The 20440-nt window shown below is 41.9% G+C and overlaps 1 protein-coding gene and 1 non-coding gene across 6 annotated transcripts in view; one reads left to right on the top strand and one right to left on the bottom strand.

Annotated features, from left to right (window-relative positions):
• The first annotated feature begins 2612 nt into the window (after nt 1-2612).
• LOC125107250 (cat eye syndrome critical region protein 2) overlaps nt 2613-20440 on the top strand; it is a 180147-nt gene continuing 162319 nt past the window's right edge. For all 5 annotated transcript variants that reach the window (XM_047742159.1, XM_047742160.1, XM_047742161.1 and 2 more), the window contains exon 1: nt 2613-3086. In XM_047742159.1, coding sequence (XP_047598115.1) covers nt 2961-3086 — 126 coding nt within the window. In that variant the 5' untranslated portion in view covers nt 2613-2960. The remainder of the gene's footprint in view (nt 3087-20440) is intronic.
• Nucleotides 18210-18343, bottom strand: LOC125108128 (U11 spliceosomal RNA). The gene has a single exon (XR_007129808.1). It is a non-coding gene; the product is annotated as a U11 spliceosomal RNA (small nuclear RNA).

Genomic DNA, 20440 nt, shown 5'->3' with positions numbered 1-20440 from the left:
GAGAAGGACAGAAAGAAACAGATCTTATTATTTTTAAAGATTTATTTTATTTGACGTAGAGAGAGACAACACAAGCAGTGGAGTGGGAGAGGGAGGAGAAGCAGGCTTCCCACTGACCTGGGAGCCCCAAACAGGGCTCAATCCCAGGGTCCTGGGATCACTACTACAGCAGAAGGCAGACACTTAAGGACTGAGCCACCCAGGCGCCCAAAGGTGTTAAAGAGAATGGAGGGAGGGATGGAGGGAGGGAGGAAGAGACCGGTCTGAAGTTGGTGGTGTGCCGATCCATATGAACTCAGGCCGGATCCTCAGAAGGAAAAAAGGCGGTGCAGAGGAAAATAACTCAGAAGAAGGAAAAGGTGCTCAGAGAGATAGACGACTCTCTAACCTCCACCAGGGGGCACCTCCAGTTCCAGGACAGTTTTGTTGATTAACAGGACTGGCCAGTGGTGTGGGGGAGGGAAGAGGACAATAGAGAAGCCTTCCAGCTAAGGGGCGGGGAGGGTGGGGGGGGGGGTGTTGTAACCAGTACTCAAACTTATTGGAGTAACCACATCTTCTCACCTTTCTGCTTCCTGGTGCTGTTCACGTTCTAGGTACTATTATTACTTGGCTGGCTGGCAGGGACAATCGAGAGGCAAGGTAAAAAAAAAAGGTTAAATAATGATAAAAGATACAGGCAAAAATGAGAAGACAGAGGGAGAACTAGGAAAAAGAAACTGGAGAAAGAACAGTCAGGATATAATGGATTAGAAACGAACACCAAGACGGTAGCTGTTTTTAAAAAGAGAGAGGGAAAAGTCAAACTGACCTGTGAGGAAATGAAGAAAGACAGGAAGAGAAAGTCCTGAAAACAGCTAATTCAGTTTATGTGATTAATTCCACAGTGGCTTGTCACCCCTTTCACATCTCATCTATTAATAGGATATCTACAGAAGAGCTGTGCTTTATAAACACAAAAAACTGGAGCCTTTGCTCTTTGGGAGCATTTAGATATATGTTCATTTTTGTCAAAGATGAAAGAAAGCATGTGGTAGAATTGGAGGATGAATTTCAAATCACTAAATAGTTCCAGGTAATAAAGAACAAAACTGCATAACTTTGGGGCCCGTTTCCAAGCCAGGAGGGGGCAGTGGGGGAGCCAGTGTTAGAAGTATTTTGACTCATGAAAGATACATTTAAATATACTTTAAAAATTTGGCTTTTCTTTTCCCTTAAATGCTGCTTTATGAAAACACAACAGGTTATTAAAATGACCAGAATAAAGTGTGTGTGGGGGGGTGTGTTCCAGACAGCCCACTCCAAAATCTACTACATAAATCCGCTCATCATTTTTCTCCAGATTTTGCACTGCTCAGGGTACAAGAGGATCTTTGGTTTAGCCACTGGACACTTTATAACTGTGCCTGTCACTTAGTAAGTACTTGAGTACTTTAGGGGAAGCGTCAGGGGTAGTGTTTACTAACCCAGAGGCAGATACAGAACCCGGCTAAGGCCCTCAAAGATTGAGAAGTACCCATGACTAAAAACGTTAACTGCAATGACCAGTACAAGTCTCTGGGCATTCACTGTCGTTTTCCCACACTGCTCGTCTGGTTTTGAGGTGTTTTATTCTTCCTTCGGACTTAGCAGAATTGTAACGTACTACAGAATTTAATATTTCTAAAGCACACACCTCAACACTCCTCTCCCAGAGCACATTCCCTCAGCCCGGCGTGCAGATCTCCACCCCTCCCAGAGTACACTCCTCAGACCATCTCCCGTTTCCCATCCCCCCCAGCTTTCTAACTACATTGTGCGCACTGTTCCAGGCAGCTTTTCTGCAGCCAGGGCAGTTGCAGGGCTCCGAGCCCGTCTTCTCTGGGGCGGTCACACGTGTCCATTCCCTGGGGTGGGTGGGTGGGGGTGTCGCTCTTCGCGCAAGGCTGCTGATTGGTGCCTCCCCCTACCCCACCCTTCCCGCCGCGCTCCAGCCTCCTTCCTACTTGGTTCCAGCTTAACCAGCCCCACCACCTTCTTTCCTTGGAGAGAAGAGCCACTTTAGAGCTCCTTGGAACACCGTTCTTGGATGGAATAAAAGTGCTTGAGAACAGGTGGAAATCACTTTATCTCACCAGGCCTCACATTTCTGGGGGCCACAACCCACTGGTTCTCCAGGGCTACTCTCAGCACCAATAATAACTGAACTCTCACACGTGCGTGTTTCGGGATCTACCCCTACCGAAAGCACCACCCAGCGGGCCCTTTAAAAGGACGCGACCACTAAGGCCAAGTGGGGGGTGGGAGAGACCCTTATTGTCCTCATTGGTCCAAGTCAGTAAACTCCTCAGTCCCAAACACCTGGAAAGCGGAGTTAGTCGGTGGCAGTTAATTGGGGGATACTTCGCTCCCTTCAAGCCACACTTCTCTTCTTTCTGGGGCGCTCAGTTCCCTCTCCCCTCCCCCTCTCTTCCAATTGCAGCTGTCCGGACTGGGGGTGGGGAGCGGGGGCGGGGGTTGTTGTTGTGGTGAGGGCAGCCCCGCCCCCTCCTCGTGGGCGGCCCCTCCCCCAGGCCCTCTGTTCGGCCCCCTCCCCCCGCCCCCCCAGCCCCATCTGTTTTCCCCAGCGGTGAGATGATTATATTGTATGGTACTGGGGGCGGCCGTAGCCGCAGCCGCAGGATGGGTCGCGCGCGCGGACCCCGTCGGCAGCCGGAGCAGCAGACGCCTCAGTAACTCGGGCCCCCGAGCCACCGCCCCCCGCCCGGGTCGCCAGCCCTCAGCTCATGCGCTCGCCGAGCGGCGGCAGCAGCGGGAGTAACAGCCGCCGCCGCCGCCGCCACCCCCGCCCGAGAAGCTGAGGCGCTGAGGCGCTGCGCCGCGGCGGGAGTCCGAGGCGGGCAAGCGGTGAGCGGGCAGCGTGGGGCCGCCGAGGCGCGCTTGGGGTTCGGGGCCGCCGCCGCCACCGCCGCTCCTGGGAGATGTGCCCGGAGGAGGGCGGCGCGGCCGGGCTGGGCGAGCTCCGCTCCTGGTGGGAAGTCCCGGCCATCGCGCACTTCTGCTCGCTCTTTCGCACCGCGTTCCGCCTGCCCGACTTTGAGATCGAGGTGAGTGGCCGCGAGGAGCGGGCGAGGTGGCGCACCCCGCGCCCCTTTCTCCCCAGTCTCCCTCGGGAGTCCGGGAGCACCGTGCGGGAGGGAGCGGGGGGCACGCGGAGACTTTGGCCGGTAGTCCGCAGCCAGGGGAAGGGCTCGGAGGTGGGGGCACGAGGCACTCAAGGGCCGGAGCGCGGGCGGGGGCCGCGCCGGGCTCCGCAGGGGACGCCAAGTGCCGGCGTCCGGGCTCGGGACGTTCGCTCGTGGCCGCCGTGCCCACCCGCGCCTTCCGGGGCGAGGCGAAGCGGGCGGTGGGAGGGCGGGGGGAGAGTGCGCTTTTGTACGAGTGGGACCGGGCCGGCTCTCCCGGGACTTCTCGGGCCGGAGGCTGAGTGTGTGGGGAGAGTGCGTGCGCGCGCTCCCTGCCCGGTGCCATTGAAGCGACGAGCCAGCTGCTCCGGGCGGGGACGGGGTGCAGGCTGGATTAACTCGGACCGGGCGGCCTGCGGCCGGTTGGGGGAGGGGTCTGTCGTGCGGTGGGGAGGCTCGCCCCCACTTCGGCGGGCGCGTGGAGGGGGAATCGGACTTTGCAGACTGCCGGAGGCCCGCGACTCTCGGGGGCGCTTTGGGTTAACTTCGGGCCGGCGGTGATGGGGGCCTGGGCTCGGGGGCGCGCTCTCCTCCGGGGAGCCGCCCGGCGCTCAGCCCTTGCTCGGGGCTCCGAGGCTGCGGAGGGAAAGTTTAGGACTCCGTTATTCTTTAATAGCGCCCTTCCTCGGAACATACAGCCCTCTTTATGCGGGGACCTCGGGAGCTCTTTGAGTTGATTTCGCCACCATTATCCCTCAGGGCGGGCGTGTTGTAAAGGGATGGCTTTTCTGGCCAGGCCGAAGGTGCTTTCAAACCCGGGGCTTTGTGATAACCGGACTAAAATCAGGGGGTCCTAGTAGCAGGGATGGTGGCGGGAGTGTGAGGAATGGAATGTACACGACGGCCCGGACGAGTACCCAGCCCCTACAAGCATCCGTCCTCCTTTCTTTTATTTTTATTTTTGGAAGGGGGTATGAAATATTTGATTGGTTGGCAGGTTGAATTGCTTGCCCTCCTATGGCAATGTATATGTAGTGGACTTACCACCTTTTGCCTTGGACAAAGGTAAAGGGAAACTGTTGGTCAGTTTTTTTTCTTTTCAGTTCTGCCAATGAGTTCGCCAATGGAGTAATCAAAATAAGAATTACTCTTTTCGAGGAACAAATCGTTGTTGTTGCCTCCCCACCCCCACCTATCCTACTTTCTGCCATTTTTGGATTGATTTTAGTTCGTTTATTCCTAGGATTTTTGCCTCACCTTTGTTTTTAGATTCAGTGTTGTTTGCGGAAATATCATTTGCTTCTTGTATGAATGAAGTGTTGAAACTTAACTCTTGTTGCAGAGTTAATGAAATTGGGAAAATAAAAAGATCGAAAGAAGTACGGTGGAAGAATGTAGGCGGATAAACTAGAACCACCTTCTGGCTTTTGGCGATTCTTAGTCCTGAAGCTGAGTAAAGCAATGTGATTAAATCGTAGGCTTCTGTTTTTAGGAAGATGTAATAACTTGGGCATTTTAGATAGCACCACAGCGATTGCTTTCAAAGTTTGAACCTAATTGTAATAAGCACGATCTTTACTAAAAATGTTAGTAGGATAACTGTTTTTATTTGGGAATGCTTAAATTCAAGAGATGTTTAACGGTTATTCTGGTAATACTGTTTTCTTTTAGTTGGTATAAAATCGTGAGTAGTTTAATTCTGTCCTGCTGCTCAAAATGGTGGCTGTTGTGGGAGGTGTTGCTTGTGACTATGCCATCTTGGGTGATGGTAAACTTGTCCCCAGCCCATTTTCTTCCTTGCAAGATAATAAAATTGAGGTGATGTTGAATTACAAGTTGAGAGCTTAAGGACCCATTCTAAAAATACTGTGGAAAAATTCATCTTCCAAAACCCGTATACTCCCATTTTGTTGATGGAAAAATAGAGGTAACTAATTTTACCTTAAATTGTTACAGATATCTAGAGTAATCTTTAAATAACTTATATTCTAAAAAATAAACTTGTGGTTTCTAAGTATTAGCTGGTATATTTCCTAAGGAAATGTAAGCTGATCAAAGAGGTCAAATTTGTATGAACAAAAGAAGTGAAAAATCATTGTTACAGGTGAATAATTTGGGCTCTTTGAGATGATCTCTTTTGTTTGGAGCGATTCTTGGAAGTGACACTACTGTTTTTAAACTGCATCCTTTTGAAATACTTGCAACATGAATGAATATTTGGAATCCATATGCACATTTTTGTAATTATCCATACTGTTTTTACTAGAAGCTCAGTAGGTAGGTAACAGATGATAGTGACTTTTTAACTTCTTCCCTTGTAATCGTCTCAAGTGTGGTTTGTTTTGACATGGTTAATGCAAATTGTAACTTAAAGTTTTCAGTAGTTATCAGAAATTAAAATTAGTCTTTTTTAGGCTTCTAACAAATGTGACACATGACAGTGCAGAAACTCAATGAAAACATCAGATTCATGTATGTATGTAATCTCTACACCTAACATGGGGATCAAACTCACAACCCCTAGATGGAGTCCCAGGGCCCCTGAAAACATCAGTTTTAGTTCAAGTATAAATAAATATTTTTTAATTAATTAATTATTTATTTTTTGCTTAGGTGATTTTTAAATAACAGTTTATTGTCCTGACAGTTTGAGAAACAATCCCTTGATTAGAGTGTATGATACAATGGAAGACCCTCCTTAAACAGAACAAACAAAAAACCAATTCTGATGCTGAATTGTATTTGTGAGGCCAACTGGAAAGGCCCTACCATCTTAATTTACTGCTACTTTAAAGGGTAAAAATGATGCATAATACCAAGTGGTATAAGTTGTATATCAGCTTTTTTAGGAAACCAGTTTTCAGCTATGGGGAAAGATCTTGTTTTATCCTTGATCACCAGCCTGAACTCATGGATTTATAGAAAATTTAGGAAGTGGAATCCTCAAGGACTTGGCTTCTATTTATCTAGAGTGAAGTAATCTCTTAGATAGGTGAAGGGCTGGGAGGATTCATGCTGTAGTTCTGCAAAAGGTCAAGATCTCCCACTTACGGAACTGGTCCCTAAAACATGGATAGTTTTATTTTTTCTCGTAAGAAAACTTTTTGCTCTGTTGATCAACCTTCAGTGTACTGGATTTCTTTAGGGATTCTGTAATCATCAGATGGAAAATCTGTGAATGTGTAGATAATGCTTTAAGTTTAGAATTTCTGGTTTGAAAAATAATACCGATGTTATAAAACCTTGAAAATTATAGCACCATGTAGGTAAGAGAATTAAAAATCACTCATAATTCCACCACTAAGAGATAAAAGCTATTAACTGTTAACATTGTATCCTTCTACTCGGATAAAAGCTATTAACTGTTAACATATTTAGAAATTCCCAAATATGCTCACAATGTATTTGTGGCTTAGGTTAGGTACTGTTTTTATTTTTCAGAGGAGGAGATTGAAGTATAGCTGGACAACAGGAGGTTAATGAAACTGAATTCAGTGGTTGGTATTATTAAGAGCCCCTAGTCAACTAGGTGCTTAACTTCGAACTGGGAGATTACCAAAGAAAGTCCTAATTCCTTCGTGTCAGAAGATTATCTGTTAATATTTCAGAAACATTTCATTTAAATAAAGTATTTTATAATTGTTTAACATTCCAGTGGGTTAGGCTGGTTAAGTTTTTTTCCCAATTTGAGAAGTGAAGAATGGTGAATTGACCTCTGCAAAGATTTAATGCTGATTTTTTTTTCCCCCTCCTTACCAGGTGCTCCTTACAGTAAATGTAGTGTCTTGATCAAAGTAAGGGAAGGGAGTGTGGAGTCATTTGAAGAGTCTGGTCTGGAGTTATTAATGATGGGTATGGGGTTGTGGGCAGAAATCCCATCACAAACATTTTGGGAATATTTTCCTCTAGAGAAGAGACTGTGGTGCCTCTAGGTGGCTCTTTGAAAATGGTCATGATGGTTTGTGTATTAGCAACGTGGTAAAAATAATCGGATTGTCAGTGCCTACTCTTTTCCCTGAGCTTTGTGCTGTTGAGTACTGAATCCTTTACCTGCTTCTTACTTGGCTCTCCTTCCTGGTTGTGGTTGTTCATAGGTAAAGTCTCTCACCTAATGAACATGATGATCTGGGGCCAGTATCTTTAATTCAGATTCCCGAATTGCACCCTTGGTGTTTCCTTGGATCCAGTCCCTTAATCAAGGTCACCAAGCCATAAATTTTTATTTTTTAAAAATTTTCAATTTTTTTTAAGTACTTTCTACACCCAACATGGGGCTCGAACTCATATCCCTGAGATCAAGAGCCCCATGCCCTACTGACTGAGCCATTCAGGCGCCCCCAAGGCATAAATTATTCAGCATGAAAATAAGAAACAAGAATTGCTGAGAGTAACTTATTAGTACATCTTTCATACCAGCAGTTCTTGAGCCTGGGCCTGTGGATGGGCTATAGGAGATTTAATAATGTTGGTGTGCATATATGCAGTTTGCTTGAGGAGAGGGTCCTGTTGCTTTCATCAAATTCTGAAAGAGGTCCCCAACCACACAAAGGTTGAAAAGCCCTGAGCTAGATGAAAGAATGAGTTAACCTTGAATAGGGGAACCAGAAGCCTAGTTTATGACACAAAATGCACTAGACTAGGAGTTAGGAAACTTGAATTCTTACTCTAATTGCTCCACTAACTAGCTCTGTGACCTTGACAGGTTGGAATAGCCTAATGATAAATGACACTTGCATAGTACTTGGTACATTTTTCCAAATGTTACCTCATTTATTTTATTGATTGATTGATTGTATGGATTATATTTATTTAAAGTAAGCTCTACACCCAACCTGGGGCTTGAACTCATGACCCTAAGATCAAGAGTTGGATGCCCTACCAACTGAGCCAACCTGCTGTCCCCAAGTGGTATCTCATTTAATCCTTAGCTATCACTATAAGGTAGGAATTAATCCTCATTTTACAGATAAGGAGATTGGAAATATAGAGGCTGAGTTGCTTCCAGGTAGACTCTCACCCAGATCTTAGGTGCTTTGATAACAAATTCTTTGCCATTACTACTGTATCATACTATTCTGATTTCATTATCTAAAATAAAAGACTAGGCCTATAAGTAATGGCCAAGCCTCCATAGTACAAATCTTGAGATCTTTGATTTTTAATAATGTGGGGTAGAGAAGATCCTTCTAAAACTTTTTTTTTAACAGATTTTATTTATTTATTACTTAGAGAGAGAGCGCATATGCACAAGTAGGGGAAGCAGCAGGCAAGGGGGAAGCAGGCTCCTGATTGAGCAAGGAGCCCAGTGTGGGACTCGATCCCCAGACCCTGGATCATGACCTGAGGTGAAGGCAGATTCTTAACTGAGCCACCCAGGCATCCCCCCTTTAATACTTCTGCTGAACTAAGTACAGTGTCAAGTTCATGATTCCCTCCTTCCCTCCCTCCCTTTCTTTTCTTTTCCCCTCACTCCCTCCACCCTCCTTCCCTCCTTCTTTCTTCCTTCTTCTCACTCTTTCTTTCTTTCTTCCAAGATTTTATTTATTTATTTGACAGAGACAGAGTGAGAGAGGGAACACAAGCAGGGGGAGTGGGAGAGGGAGAAGTAGGCTTCCCGAAGAGCAGGGTGGCTCAATCCCAGGACCCTGGGATCATGACCTGAGCTGAAGGCAGAGGCTTAACCCACTGAGCCACCCAGGCGCCCCATCATGTGACTCTTGATCTCAGGGATGGGAGTTCAGCTCCACGTTGGGCATGGAGATTACTTAAAAATTTCTCTCTCCCCAAAAGTGAATACTTGATCCCCTTTCTGTTTATTTTTAATTTTTTAAAGATTATTTATTTATTTTATTAGAGAGAGAGAGAGAGCGAGAGCGCATCAGAGGGAAGAAGGTAAGAGGAAGAAGCAGACTCCCTGTGGAGCTGGGAGCTCAATGGGGGACTCAGCCCGGGAACTCCGGGATCATGACCCAAGCCAAAGGCAGTCACTTAACCAACTGAGCCACCAAGCTGCCCCCCCCCACCCTTTCTGTTTATACCAACGTTTTGAAAGGGAAAGCTTCCTTTGCCAACCATGTGAACCATCAGTGGTTGGGAGCTTCCACAGTCCTAGAAAGGGCAATACCCTCTCATCTCTGAAGGACAGCCCATGTTACCATCTGGTTTGCTGTATGACGGAAGTTCAGTTCAGTGTTGCTTAATTTTCTGGAACATAGTTAGGATACCCTAAAATACACCTTGGCACCATTTGGTGCAACGGACTGTCTGCCCTTTGATCAGGAGAGGCTCTGCACTGGGTTCTTGTTGTGTGTTAGGAGTAACAGTGAGGAGCAGTAGCAGAATGCTGGAACACTGCAGGTGCAAAAGCTGGTTTAGGTAAAAATTCAGTGTGGACAGAGCCAAGGGGACAGAACTGTGCAGCTTCTAACTGTATGGTTTTAGATCTAATTGATGTGATTGAACATACTTTCAAAAGGAATCAAGTAGAAAGTCAGAAACCTGAATTGTGGGCCCACCTCTATCATTAACTTGATTTACAATCTTAGGCAGATTTTTGGTTTGCTCCATACGTTTGAAATGCCCCATACATAAAATGGGAATTTTAGAGTAGATGATTCTTAGATTTTCCTAGGTCTTAAGTTCTAGGAATGGTTCTCAGCATGCTTAGCACTATTAATTGATTCAGAAAATCATCGCCCTCACTTACAGGGTCAAGGTTGTGACCTGTATTAGGATCCATGTTTTACAAATTAATTTTCAAAGCTACGAATCCATATTTGATGTGTTTATGGATTATATGAACTTGTCTTTCTGTGGAAATCTTGTCTGCAGACACACTGCTTTGAAAGTAGATTTTAGGACTTGATGATTGATATTTTCACTACCTCCAAGGTCCTCGAACTGAACTCTAAGGTTTTGTATTTTGAGATTGTGAGGAATTCTGGAGGATGAAGGTCTTGAGTTATGTTATATTCCCTTCACTTCTGTTTCTTCACTTATATTTAACATCATTCATACTTTGAAATTTGAATGATCCAGGTGTAGCTTCAGGCATGTGGCTTTCTTCTTATTTGGTATTAGAGTCTTTTTAGAAAGCCATGTTGTCTTTCTGTATTTTCGTATTTCAATAGATGCTGTTCCTTAGGTGCTTTTATTATACCTTCTTTACATTATCTTCTAACATTAATTTATATTGAAAAACTTGGGGAAGGTCTTTGAGTAATTCTTATAATTAAGAATTGTTAGATAATAATATTGAGCTCAGAATTCTGTGGGTTTCTTTAAGGCTTGGGGTTTCTTAGCCTCAGCATTATTGGTATTTTGGATCACATAAGTCTTTGTTGTGGAAAAGCTGTCATACACATTTTAAGCTGCCTAGAAGCATCTCTGGCCTCTACCCTCTACATGCCAGTAGCATCCCCAGTCATGACAAATAAAATTATCTCCAGACATTGCCAAATAATCTCCTGGGGGGGCCCAAGATCACCTCCATTTGAGATTTACTGCTGTAAGGTGTAAGTGGGGAAGACTTTTCAGTTGTTCATTGTATAAAAGGTACACTGTGAAGAAGATAAGTTTTTCCTTCTAATAGTAATTTTTTTTCTTAAATGCAAAGCTTTAGGTTTATAAAAGCTGAAGGAAGTTAAAGTTGCTTGCAGATGTGCATGTCAGTAGTAAATGCACATGTCAGAAAACTGGGAAGCAGAGGTTTTAATATTTTTCTATCCTGGGGAGTCATTTAAGGAGAGAAGTAAACCAATAGAGAGGGTGTTGTGGGGTTAACTGGATCCCTGAAAGAAAGGCCTCCCTTAGGCAAGGCCTGGCTTCCTGGCACTATTGGGGAAGAGGGGTGTTGGGCTATTTAGCCTCAGGCTGGCTTCTGAGCTGCCATTGCCCGTCAGGGCACAGGGTCTTCTTGACAAATCTCCTGAGCCTCGCACAGTGGTGGACTGTGGAGAGTGGGGGTGGTTAGTTATGACCAGGTTGAAAGTTCAGTGAGCCCTAACTTGAGGGAGTGGATGTGCGCACACGCGTATGCTTACATATCTGAGACATAAAGGTATGTCGTTATACAAAGTTTATTACTCCATCAGAATTTTTGCCTTAAAACACACCCATCACAGAACCTTTCTTGAGGTTGCTCTAAGTATTTTTCATGATTTCTCCCACTGCATTTTCCTTGTAGGCAAGTATGGCGAAACAGTTTATGGATCAAGTAGGTTTTCGTTTTGGTTTGGAACAAAAATTGTATTGTGATGGATGGTGACTTAGAGGTAAAAGTCTAGGAAGAAAGATACTGTAGAACTTCAAGGGAGATGGTATCATTGTCTGTGGCCTCCAAAGGTATCTTTTATGTCGAGTGTCCATCTCAGCATCCCTGCTTGCCATCTTGTGGTGTTTGGTCCCCGCAGGGATCCAGCATCTTATTTTTTGTTCTTTATCTTTCTTGACTGGGACCTAAGGCCTGACCACATGTTTTTTCTCCCCTACTCCATTGTTGTGCTAATCTACTGCTGTCGTCCTAGGTTCATTTTGGGCTGTGGTGAAGGAAAGTGGAATTTCTGGCCTGAATCAGGGTATTAAATTCCAGAATCTGTATAAATAGGTTGAGGTGAAGTCAGTCACTTTTGCAGCCAAAGGCAGTTTTCTCCTTCAGGAGGGCGAATGACCCCTCAGAATAATTCTGTTTGGTGCTCTGTTCAGCACTTCATTACTCACACACCCCTTTAAAATGGAATATGGCTTGTGTAAAAATATATGAAATACAGTATTTTGTTCTCCTGTTTAAAGTCCCTGACCTCATGTGACCTTTATGATTGGATTGGCTTTAAGCGATGTCATGTTCTTGTAAGTTTCATACTATAATGGTAGGCTGTTAGCTTTGATTCTACAGCCCAGACTCTTTAGGAGCAGTGTTCTACTTTTTCCCAAGGGTGGGTTTGCTAGAGTAACTGCCTGACTTGGCAATATGTCACTGAGGCATGTGGCCACCTGAATTAAATGTGTGAATGGTTGTCATAGCAGACTGTGTGCATCCTTCTGTGTCCCTCCCCCCCCATAACCTCTAAAAATACATGAAAATAGAGGAAGTGTTAGGGTTACAATTGCCCTAACCACTTCATGTTTTTAATGTTGAACCTTTAAATCACCTCCAATTAATAATTCCTAGGAATGGAATGAGTTCTTGTAATTGTGAATGCTGTTAAGCAGTCTGGTTGGCTATAATAGTGTTTTTTCTCCTGACCAGTTCCTTTTGATGAACACCTCTTCCCTGAGTGTTCATTGTTTCAGCAACAATGGGCCTAAGGACAGTTGATTTGCTTGATAGAAAATGTGTTAAATTAACAGATCTACTTCTTTAGCAAATCTTTTCTCTCCCTCATTCCCTATTGTGTCTCCTCTGTCTTCCTGAAAGGTTGTGTTTGCAGATTCTTTTAGGTGTGGGAGACAATTTTTATAATCAGTGTCCTGAAGTTCTTTGTTCAGGAGACACTTATATGGGGGAAAGGTGATTTAAAGAAAAATTTCACCTGTTGGCATAATTAAAGGGTCTAACTTTCCCCCCCCCCATTCTTAGACTGATATTGATTTGGTTTAGTATCCTACACAGATTTATTATTTTCCCCCCACATTGCTTCTGAAAGACTTCTCTCACCTCTTTTGCCATTGTGTTGTTAAAGCAGGCCTCTTTATAGGACTTTGGGGATTGGGAGTGGAATGTTCTAATTGATGGGGAGGATACTTATGTCCTCCTAACACTAAATTTTCATCACTTTCAGTGATGGAGCCCATCATAACTGTACGTGGATTTCTGTAATTTGCAACTCTTTCAAGTAATATCGGAATTAAAAGGAAAAGGAAAATCTCAAATCCCAATCAGTCTGTGTTGTGTTTTTGTTATTAATATTCAGGTTTCAGAGGTACGTGACAAGATTGCTATTCTGCTGCCCTCCGGAATTACAGTATGTTTAAAAAAAAAAAAAGTGGGTGGGTAGCAGTGATAGTGGAAAACATATGTTATGTGCCAGACGAGTTATAGAATGTATGAACTCTGTAGGAATTCAGGGGCAGGCAGTAATCATGAACAAAGTGCTTTCCAGAGAAGGCAGGCTTTGGAGGTTCATACTGAGTAAGTCAGAAAAATCTACTTAGATCAGAGAGTTCTTTTCTTAGAGAGGGCTAATAAAAAATGAGGTTGAGAAATAGTAAGGCAGACATTGCAGCAAGCCTTGAATGCCAGGCTCACTGGTGTTAAACATTTTTATTCAGACGTTGAACTTTAAGACAAGAATGACAACAAAATTTTAGATTGAGAATGTCCTGTGTACTAAAGATTTTAGATTAAATCTGGTCTTGGAAGCTGGGATAGAACAGAGTGAAGGAAGAAAGACTAGTTTAAGTATTGGAGTGGAAATGAGTGAAATGCTGAAGGTAGTGGTAATAGGAAAGGACATTCATCACTGGCGTTATTGAAGAATGGGTAGGACTAGATGATTAATAATGTTGGATTCATAAAGAAGGTTGAATCAGTTAAGGATGTTTTTGGCTGCAAGTAAAGCATGTCATACTAATAGCAGCATAAAACACTTTGGACCAGCCTGGAACATAGTCTGGAGGAATGTGGTTTCTGGCAGATATGGCAGCTCTGACGAGTACAGTTCAGCAGTTGGCAGTGGTGCTCTCATGGTCACAGGATGGATTCTGCAGCTCCCAGGTCTGCATTGCTGAGTGATGCAGAGAAGTACAAGAAAATTACAATTGAAAACAGCTATTGAGTTGGTGATTTGAAGAGGTCTGAGATGTCTTCAGAGAAGCCTCTTTGAAAGAGAAAGAGCGAGGCTAAAGCTGCATTCTCCTGGAATGAGAGAGGAAGAGAGTTCTCTAGGAAGCTTAAGAAAATGATGGAAAAGAAGGAACTTAAAAAGATTTTTCAAGAATAATCCAAAAAGAAATCTTAGTTCTTACATGGTTAACATTAATGTTGTACGGAGGGAGTCAATTAATAGTATAGTTTTTGTTTGTTTATTTAAAGAAAAGCCAGCCTGTTTCCAAATTCTACTCCGTGTTTTATACCAGCAATCCTTCCTTTCTCCCTCCAATTACTGGGAGGGGGCTGCTAGTTACCCCAAGACTGTTAGTTGCTCAGTGCTTTAGCTTCCTGTTTAGTAAACTGAAAATCCAGACACAGAAATGTATGCTTTTAATCTTTAGAATTTTAGATTTACTCTTGATTAACTCTTGATTGTTTGGAATACTTCAGTTTTTAGTTTTTCTGTTGTTAAGTATTTAATGATCTGTAAGACTGCTACTTAATGCAACTCTGTGATCCTTTTGTAATGGGCATATATTTACAAATAAGACAGGTATTAATGATAAGTATTCTGCTAACACATTCCCCATGTCCAATGGAAGTTACAGAAGAACAGAAGGCATTTTTTGCTTATTTGTCTTATCTCCCCGTTGGCTCTACAGAACCTTTTGGAGGATATCTGGCAGTTCTAGTAGCCCCTTACCACTTCTCCCTCTTCCTGGGTTGAGTAAATCTATATCCTGGCTAGTAATCTAACACATCTTGCAAGAAAAGATGAACTGGGTCAATCAAATTCCCATTCTTGAGAGTGTAACCTAGGAAATGTAAGGATTATCGAGTTAGTGTGGAAAAGAAGCTGAAAGGTCACTGTGAGAAGCCATGATAAAAGCCAAAAAAATTGTGCTTATGAGGCAGCAGAAACTGCCAAACACTCAGCATTAGAGGAATTAATGGGAAGGTTCCAGCTCTAGTCCCTTGGCATATATCCTGTAGGAACCTCCAAGCATCTGAGGGAGTCTGCATTCCTTGCCCCCCAAAGAACCTAACACCTTCCTTATTTCTCTTTATGTGCATACATTAAATATTTATAAAGGTAGGCTCATACTTTTACATACCCAACAGGATCCTGTTTTACTTAGTTAACAATATTACATGATATATGCCCTTTCATCTCTACGTTATGACTTTTAATAGCTTCAAAGTATTGGCACTCTCATCCATTTAGCCAATTTTCTGTGGGGCATTGAGGTTATTTTTAGTTGTTTTCTGTCATTACAAACATGAACAGAAACTTTTTCCCCAAGATTAGTGTTTTTGTTTTTGTTTTTTTAATTTTTGTTTTATATTTTTTTATTTTTTAAAATTAACATATAATGCTGTTTTTTATTTTTAAATAATCTCCACACCCAGCTTGGGGCTCAAACTCATGAACCTGAGATCAAGAGTCATAAGCACTTCTGACTGAGCTAGCCACGTGCCCCAGATTAGTGTTTCTAATGTTTAGACTTTTGTTATTACCTTCTATTGGAAGTCATAAGTTTTGAGTTTTCTTCATTCATTTTTTAAATCTTCTATTTTATTAATTTGGTGCTGGCAGTGGGTGCTCTAGGCAGGCTTCACGTGTTTCTAATGCATCAGCTTATATCTTTTTTAAAATTGAGGTATGGTGGACATATAACGTTATTAGTTTCAGGTATACAACATAATGATTTGATACTGTCTATACTGTGATGTGATTATCACAGTAAGTCTGGTTAATATCCATCATCGCATATAGTTACAGATATTTTTTCTAGTGATGAGAATTTTATTATTTATTTTTTTAAAGATTTTTTATTTATTTAATTGACAGAGAGAGAGACACACAGTGAGAGAGGGAACACAAGCAGGGAGAGTGGGAGAGGGGCACAGACTTCCCGCTGAGCAGGGAGCTGATGCAGGGCTCTATCCCAGGACCCCGGGATCATGACCTGAGCCTAAGGCAGCCGCTTAATGACTGAGCCACCCCAGGCACCCCGTGATGAGAACTTTAAAAGACCAACTCTCTTAGGGGGGCCTGGCTGACTTAGTCAATAGAGCATGGAACTCTCGATCTCAGGGTTGTGAGTTCAAGCCCCACATTGGGCATGGAGCCTATTTAAAAAAAAGACCTACTCTCATACCAACCTTCAGATATACAGTACAGTATTGTATATTGTGGTCACTGCCATACATAACATCCCCAGGACTTATTTATTTTATAACTGGAAATTTGTACCTTTTGACTACCATATTGCCCAACCCCTACTCTGCCTCTAGCAGCCACCAATGCATTCTCTGTATCCGTGAGTTTGGTGGATAGATTATTATTAGTTATTAATAATAATTATTAAATTAATAGTAATATCATTTAAATTTAACTCATAACTAAGTTAAATTTATGATTAAATTAAATTTAAATTAAATTTATTATAAATTATTGATTTAATAATTATTAAACATTATTAATCTGTGTTTTTATCTTTTTTTAAGATTTCACACATAAATAAGATCATACACTATTTGTCTTTCTTTGTCTGACTTATTTCATTGAGCATAATGCCCTCAAGTTCTATTCATGTTCTTGGAAATGGCAAGATCCTTCTTTTTTTTTTTAATTTCAGAATAATATTCTCATTTTTGTGTATACCACATTTTCTTTATCTATTCATTCATTGATGGATCCTTAGATTGCTTCTATGCCATGACTGTTGTGAATAATGCTGCAGTAAACATGGGATGCAGATATTTTTTTCAAGGTAGTGTTTTCATTTCCTTTGGATAGACTCAGAAGTAGAATTGCTGGATCATGCGGTAGTTCCATTTGAGGAACCTCCATCCTGTTTTACTATGTAGTAGCTAGACCAATTTACATTATAACCAACAGTGCAAAAAGGTTTTCTTTTTTCCATATCCTTGCTAATTCTTGTTTTTTGTTGTCTTTTTGATGAAAGCCATTCTAACAGGTATCAGGTTAACATCTTATAGTTTTGATTTGCATTTCCCTGATGATTAGTGATGTTGCGCATCTTTTCAAGTACCTGTTGGCCATTTTGTGTGTCTTTAGAAAAATGTCTACTCATATCCCCTGGCCATTTTAAAATCAGATTGTGCATTTTTTTTGCTATCGTGTTGTATTTATGTTTTGAACTCCCCATAAGGTAGACATTACCTTTATCTCACCCTATAGATGAAGAAACAGAGGCACACAGACCTGAACTGATTTGCCCAAGGTCACATAGTCAGCAGGTGGCAGAACCCAGAACTGAACCTGGAAAGTTTGACTTCAGTAAAATGTCAAGACCTTTATTGGTAAAGGAACTGAGCAGTAGTGTTGATGAGAGAGGAAAACTGATAGCCAGTGCACATTCTTTAGGGACCTGTTGGAAGGTAGGTGAAAAATATGTTTTTGTTAATATCAGGCATTAAAAAGGAGTCTTAAGCAAAACAGTAGAGAGCACAGAGTTAGGAAAAATGACATTAGACCGTTTCTAAATTTATTTTTTAAGTAATTCCTAAACTCAGCATGGGCCTCAAACTCAAAACCCTGAGACCAAGAGTCACATGCTCTACCTATTGAGCCCACCAGGCACCCTAGGAAGATGACATTTTAGAAGTGAGAGAAGTCAATTTTTTCTCTTATTACTTAAATTATATGCAGAGTATGTCTTTTAGACATACTTAAAAGAGTATCTTTTAAGAATTATTTACTTTTGTTTTCTCATTCTCCTCTAACAACTGGCTGGCACTTTTTAAACATTCTTTAATATTTAAATAATGTCAAACTTACAGAAAAGGTATATATGACTTGTACAAAGAATTCCTGAGCCCCTTGGCCTGTGTTCCCCATTTGCTCTATCATTACCTCCCTCTTCTCCCCACCATTCCTCCTCTATCCATTATCCTTTCATTCATTCATCTGTTCATCCACTCTTTCTACCTATATAATAATTTATCCCCTTTACTTTCTAAGAGTAATGTGCAGACTTGATACCCTTTCACATTCTCTCATATACATCATAGTATAGTTATCAGAATCAGGAAATTAATACTAAATAAGATCTATAGGTAATATATCAGCTATTACCCAATAATATTAATATATATAATTCATATATTATTACACATGTTTAATATAGTATTATTTTATTTTATTTTATTTTATTTTATTTATTTTTTTTTTTTTTTCAGATATCTAACCTTTAATTACTTGAAATAAGGGCGCCGGGACCAACGATCACCAGCTGCCCAAGTACCAAAAAATTATGCTTCCGAAATCTCTTGATGTCGATTCCGCACGTAGAGCAATGGAGCTGCCCTACGTGTGCCACTCACGACAGAAGCCCTTTTTTAATATAGTATTATTTTAGAAATTATTTTTGTGGTTCAGGTTTTTAATCTAGAATCATGCATAGTATTTAGTTATTGGGTTTCTTTAGGCTCCTTTAATCTGAAATGGGTTTTAAGCTTGGCCTTCTGGGAAGAGTACATTTTATTGATTGCTGCTCAATTTGGGTTCATTGAATGTACCCTCATGATTAGATTCAGGTACTCTGGTTTTGGCAGGAATGCTGAGGAACTGCGTGTGATGTCCTTTGTGCATCATATCAGGAGTTACGGTGATGCCATTTGGTCCCATTATTGTTGCTGGTTGTTATTATTTTGATCACTTGGTTCAAGATGGTATCTGCCAGGTGTCACCACTGTGAAGTTACTGTTTTTCCCTTGTAATTAATACGTACCTGGTGGGGAATACTATGTAAACATCCTGTTTTTCATTAGAATTTCACCCATTAGTAATTTTAATCCATGCAGGATTCTTTGGTTCATTGATTACATCATAGCTGCCAAATAGGTGTTTTGAAAACCATCATTCCTTTTTTTTTTTTTTTAAAGTAAGTGGTACAGGGTACCTGGTGGCTCAGTAGGTTAAGTGTCTGCCTTCAGCTCATGATCCCAGGATCCTGTGTTGTAGGGTTCCCTGTTTAGCAGGGAGTCTACTACTCTCTGCCCTTCCCTCACCCCTTGTGCTCTCTCTCACGCATACGAGAGCTCTCTCCCTCAAATAAATAAAAATAAAGTTAAGTGGTACACTCAATGTGGAGTATGAACCCAATATCCTGATACAAAGAGTCTCATGTTCTATCAACTGAGCCAGCCAGGCACCCCTCCATCATTCCTTTTACATTAAGTTGGCATTCAGTTTTCATTCATGGATTCTAAGTGTTTGATTCAAAACCGTTTTTAGTGTCTGGTAAGAATACAATTTTATAAAATGTTTTTTCTCTTGGGAATTTTCTAAAGTGAGTGTACAATGATATAACAGTATTCAGAATGAAATAGTCTTTTAAAGCTTCAGATCTCGCTTTTTCTTTTTACTTCGAAAAGTTTCAATCTCGAGGGAAGTTCAGAAAAGTAAGTACAAGTGAACCCCTGCACACTGTTTACTCTAGATTCACCAGTTGTTAACATTTTACCACATCAGCTTTATGTTTTAAGTTGGCATGGTGATGATACTTTATCAAGAAAATACTTTGGCGTATACTTTTGAAGAATAGGGACCTTTTTCTGCATGCTCACAGTAGTGTGTTCATATTTATTTATTTTTATTTATTTTTTTAAAAGATTTCACCCCTGTATCTGAGAGAGCAAGACTGAAAGAGAAAGTGCCATTCGGGGTTGGGGAGAGGCAGAAGCAGATTCCCTGCAGAGCAGGGAGTCCAGCACCCCTTGATCCCAGGATCCCAGGATCATGACCTGAGCCAAAGGCAAACACTTAACCTACTGAGCCACCCAGGTGCCCCTTGTGTGTTCACATTTAACAAAATTAACAATTCTATAATCGTATCTAGTAAACAGTCCACATTCAAATATCTTCATTTATCCCCACAATGACTTTTACATATGTCATCCCTGCCTTTATCCTGGTTCACACATTGTGTTTGGCTGTTAAGGGAATAGTTTTTAAAAGAAAATTTGTTAAAATGATGTAAATTTCAAGCTGAAAGTGTATTAGGTGAAATCCTAAGAAAAAGAGAGGCAGTTTATTGGAATAACACTGGCTCCAGTCCAGGCTGTGCTCAAGGTCTGCACAGCTAGCTACTTAACCTATTTGAGCCTATTTCTTTATTGGCAAGTTCTACACTTATTCCTTAGGGTTATTATGAGATTTGAATGATCTAAGGCATATGAGGGCCTGGCACAGTAGATTTCAACAAATTATTATTATTATTAAATTATTTTCTCAATTTCGATTTTTGAATTATAACTGAGAATCATTTGGGAGAAAGGAATGAAATAAAGATGTGTTTGTGATTTCCCCCCCTTTTTAGAGAGAGAGTATGAATGTGGGGAGGTGATGGGGCGGGACAGAGGGAGAAAGAATCTTAAGCAGGCTCTATGCCCAGTGCAGAGTCAGATGCTGGGTGGATCTCACAACCCTGAGATC

The sequence above is a fragment of the Lutra lutra genome, chromosome 8 (genome assembly GCF_902655055.1).
Source record: "Lutra lutra chromosome 8, mLutLut1.2, whole genome shotgun sequence".
Lineage (NCBI taxonomy): Eukaryota > Metazoa > Chordata > Mammalia > Carnivora > Mustelidae > Lutra > Lutra lutra.
Note: the sequence above shows the minus strand (reverse complement) of the source record. Positions and strands in the feature narration are given on the sequence as shown.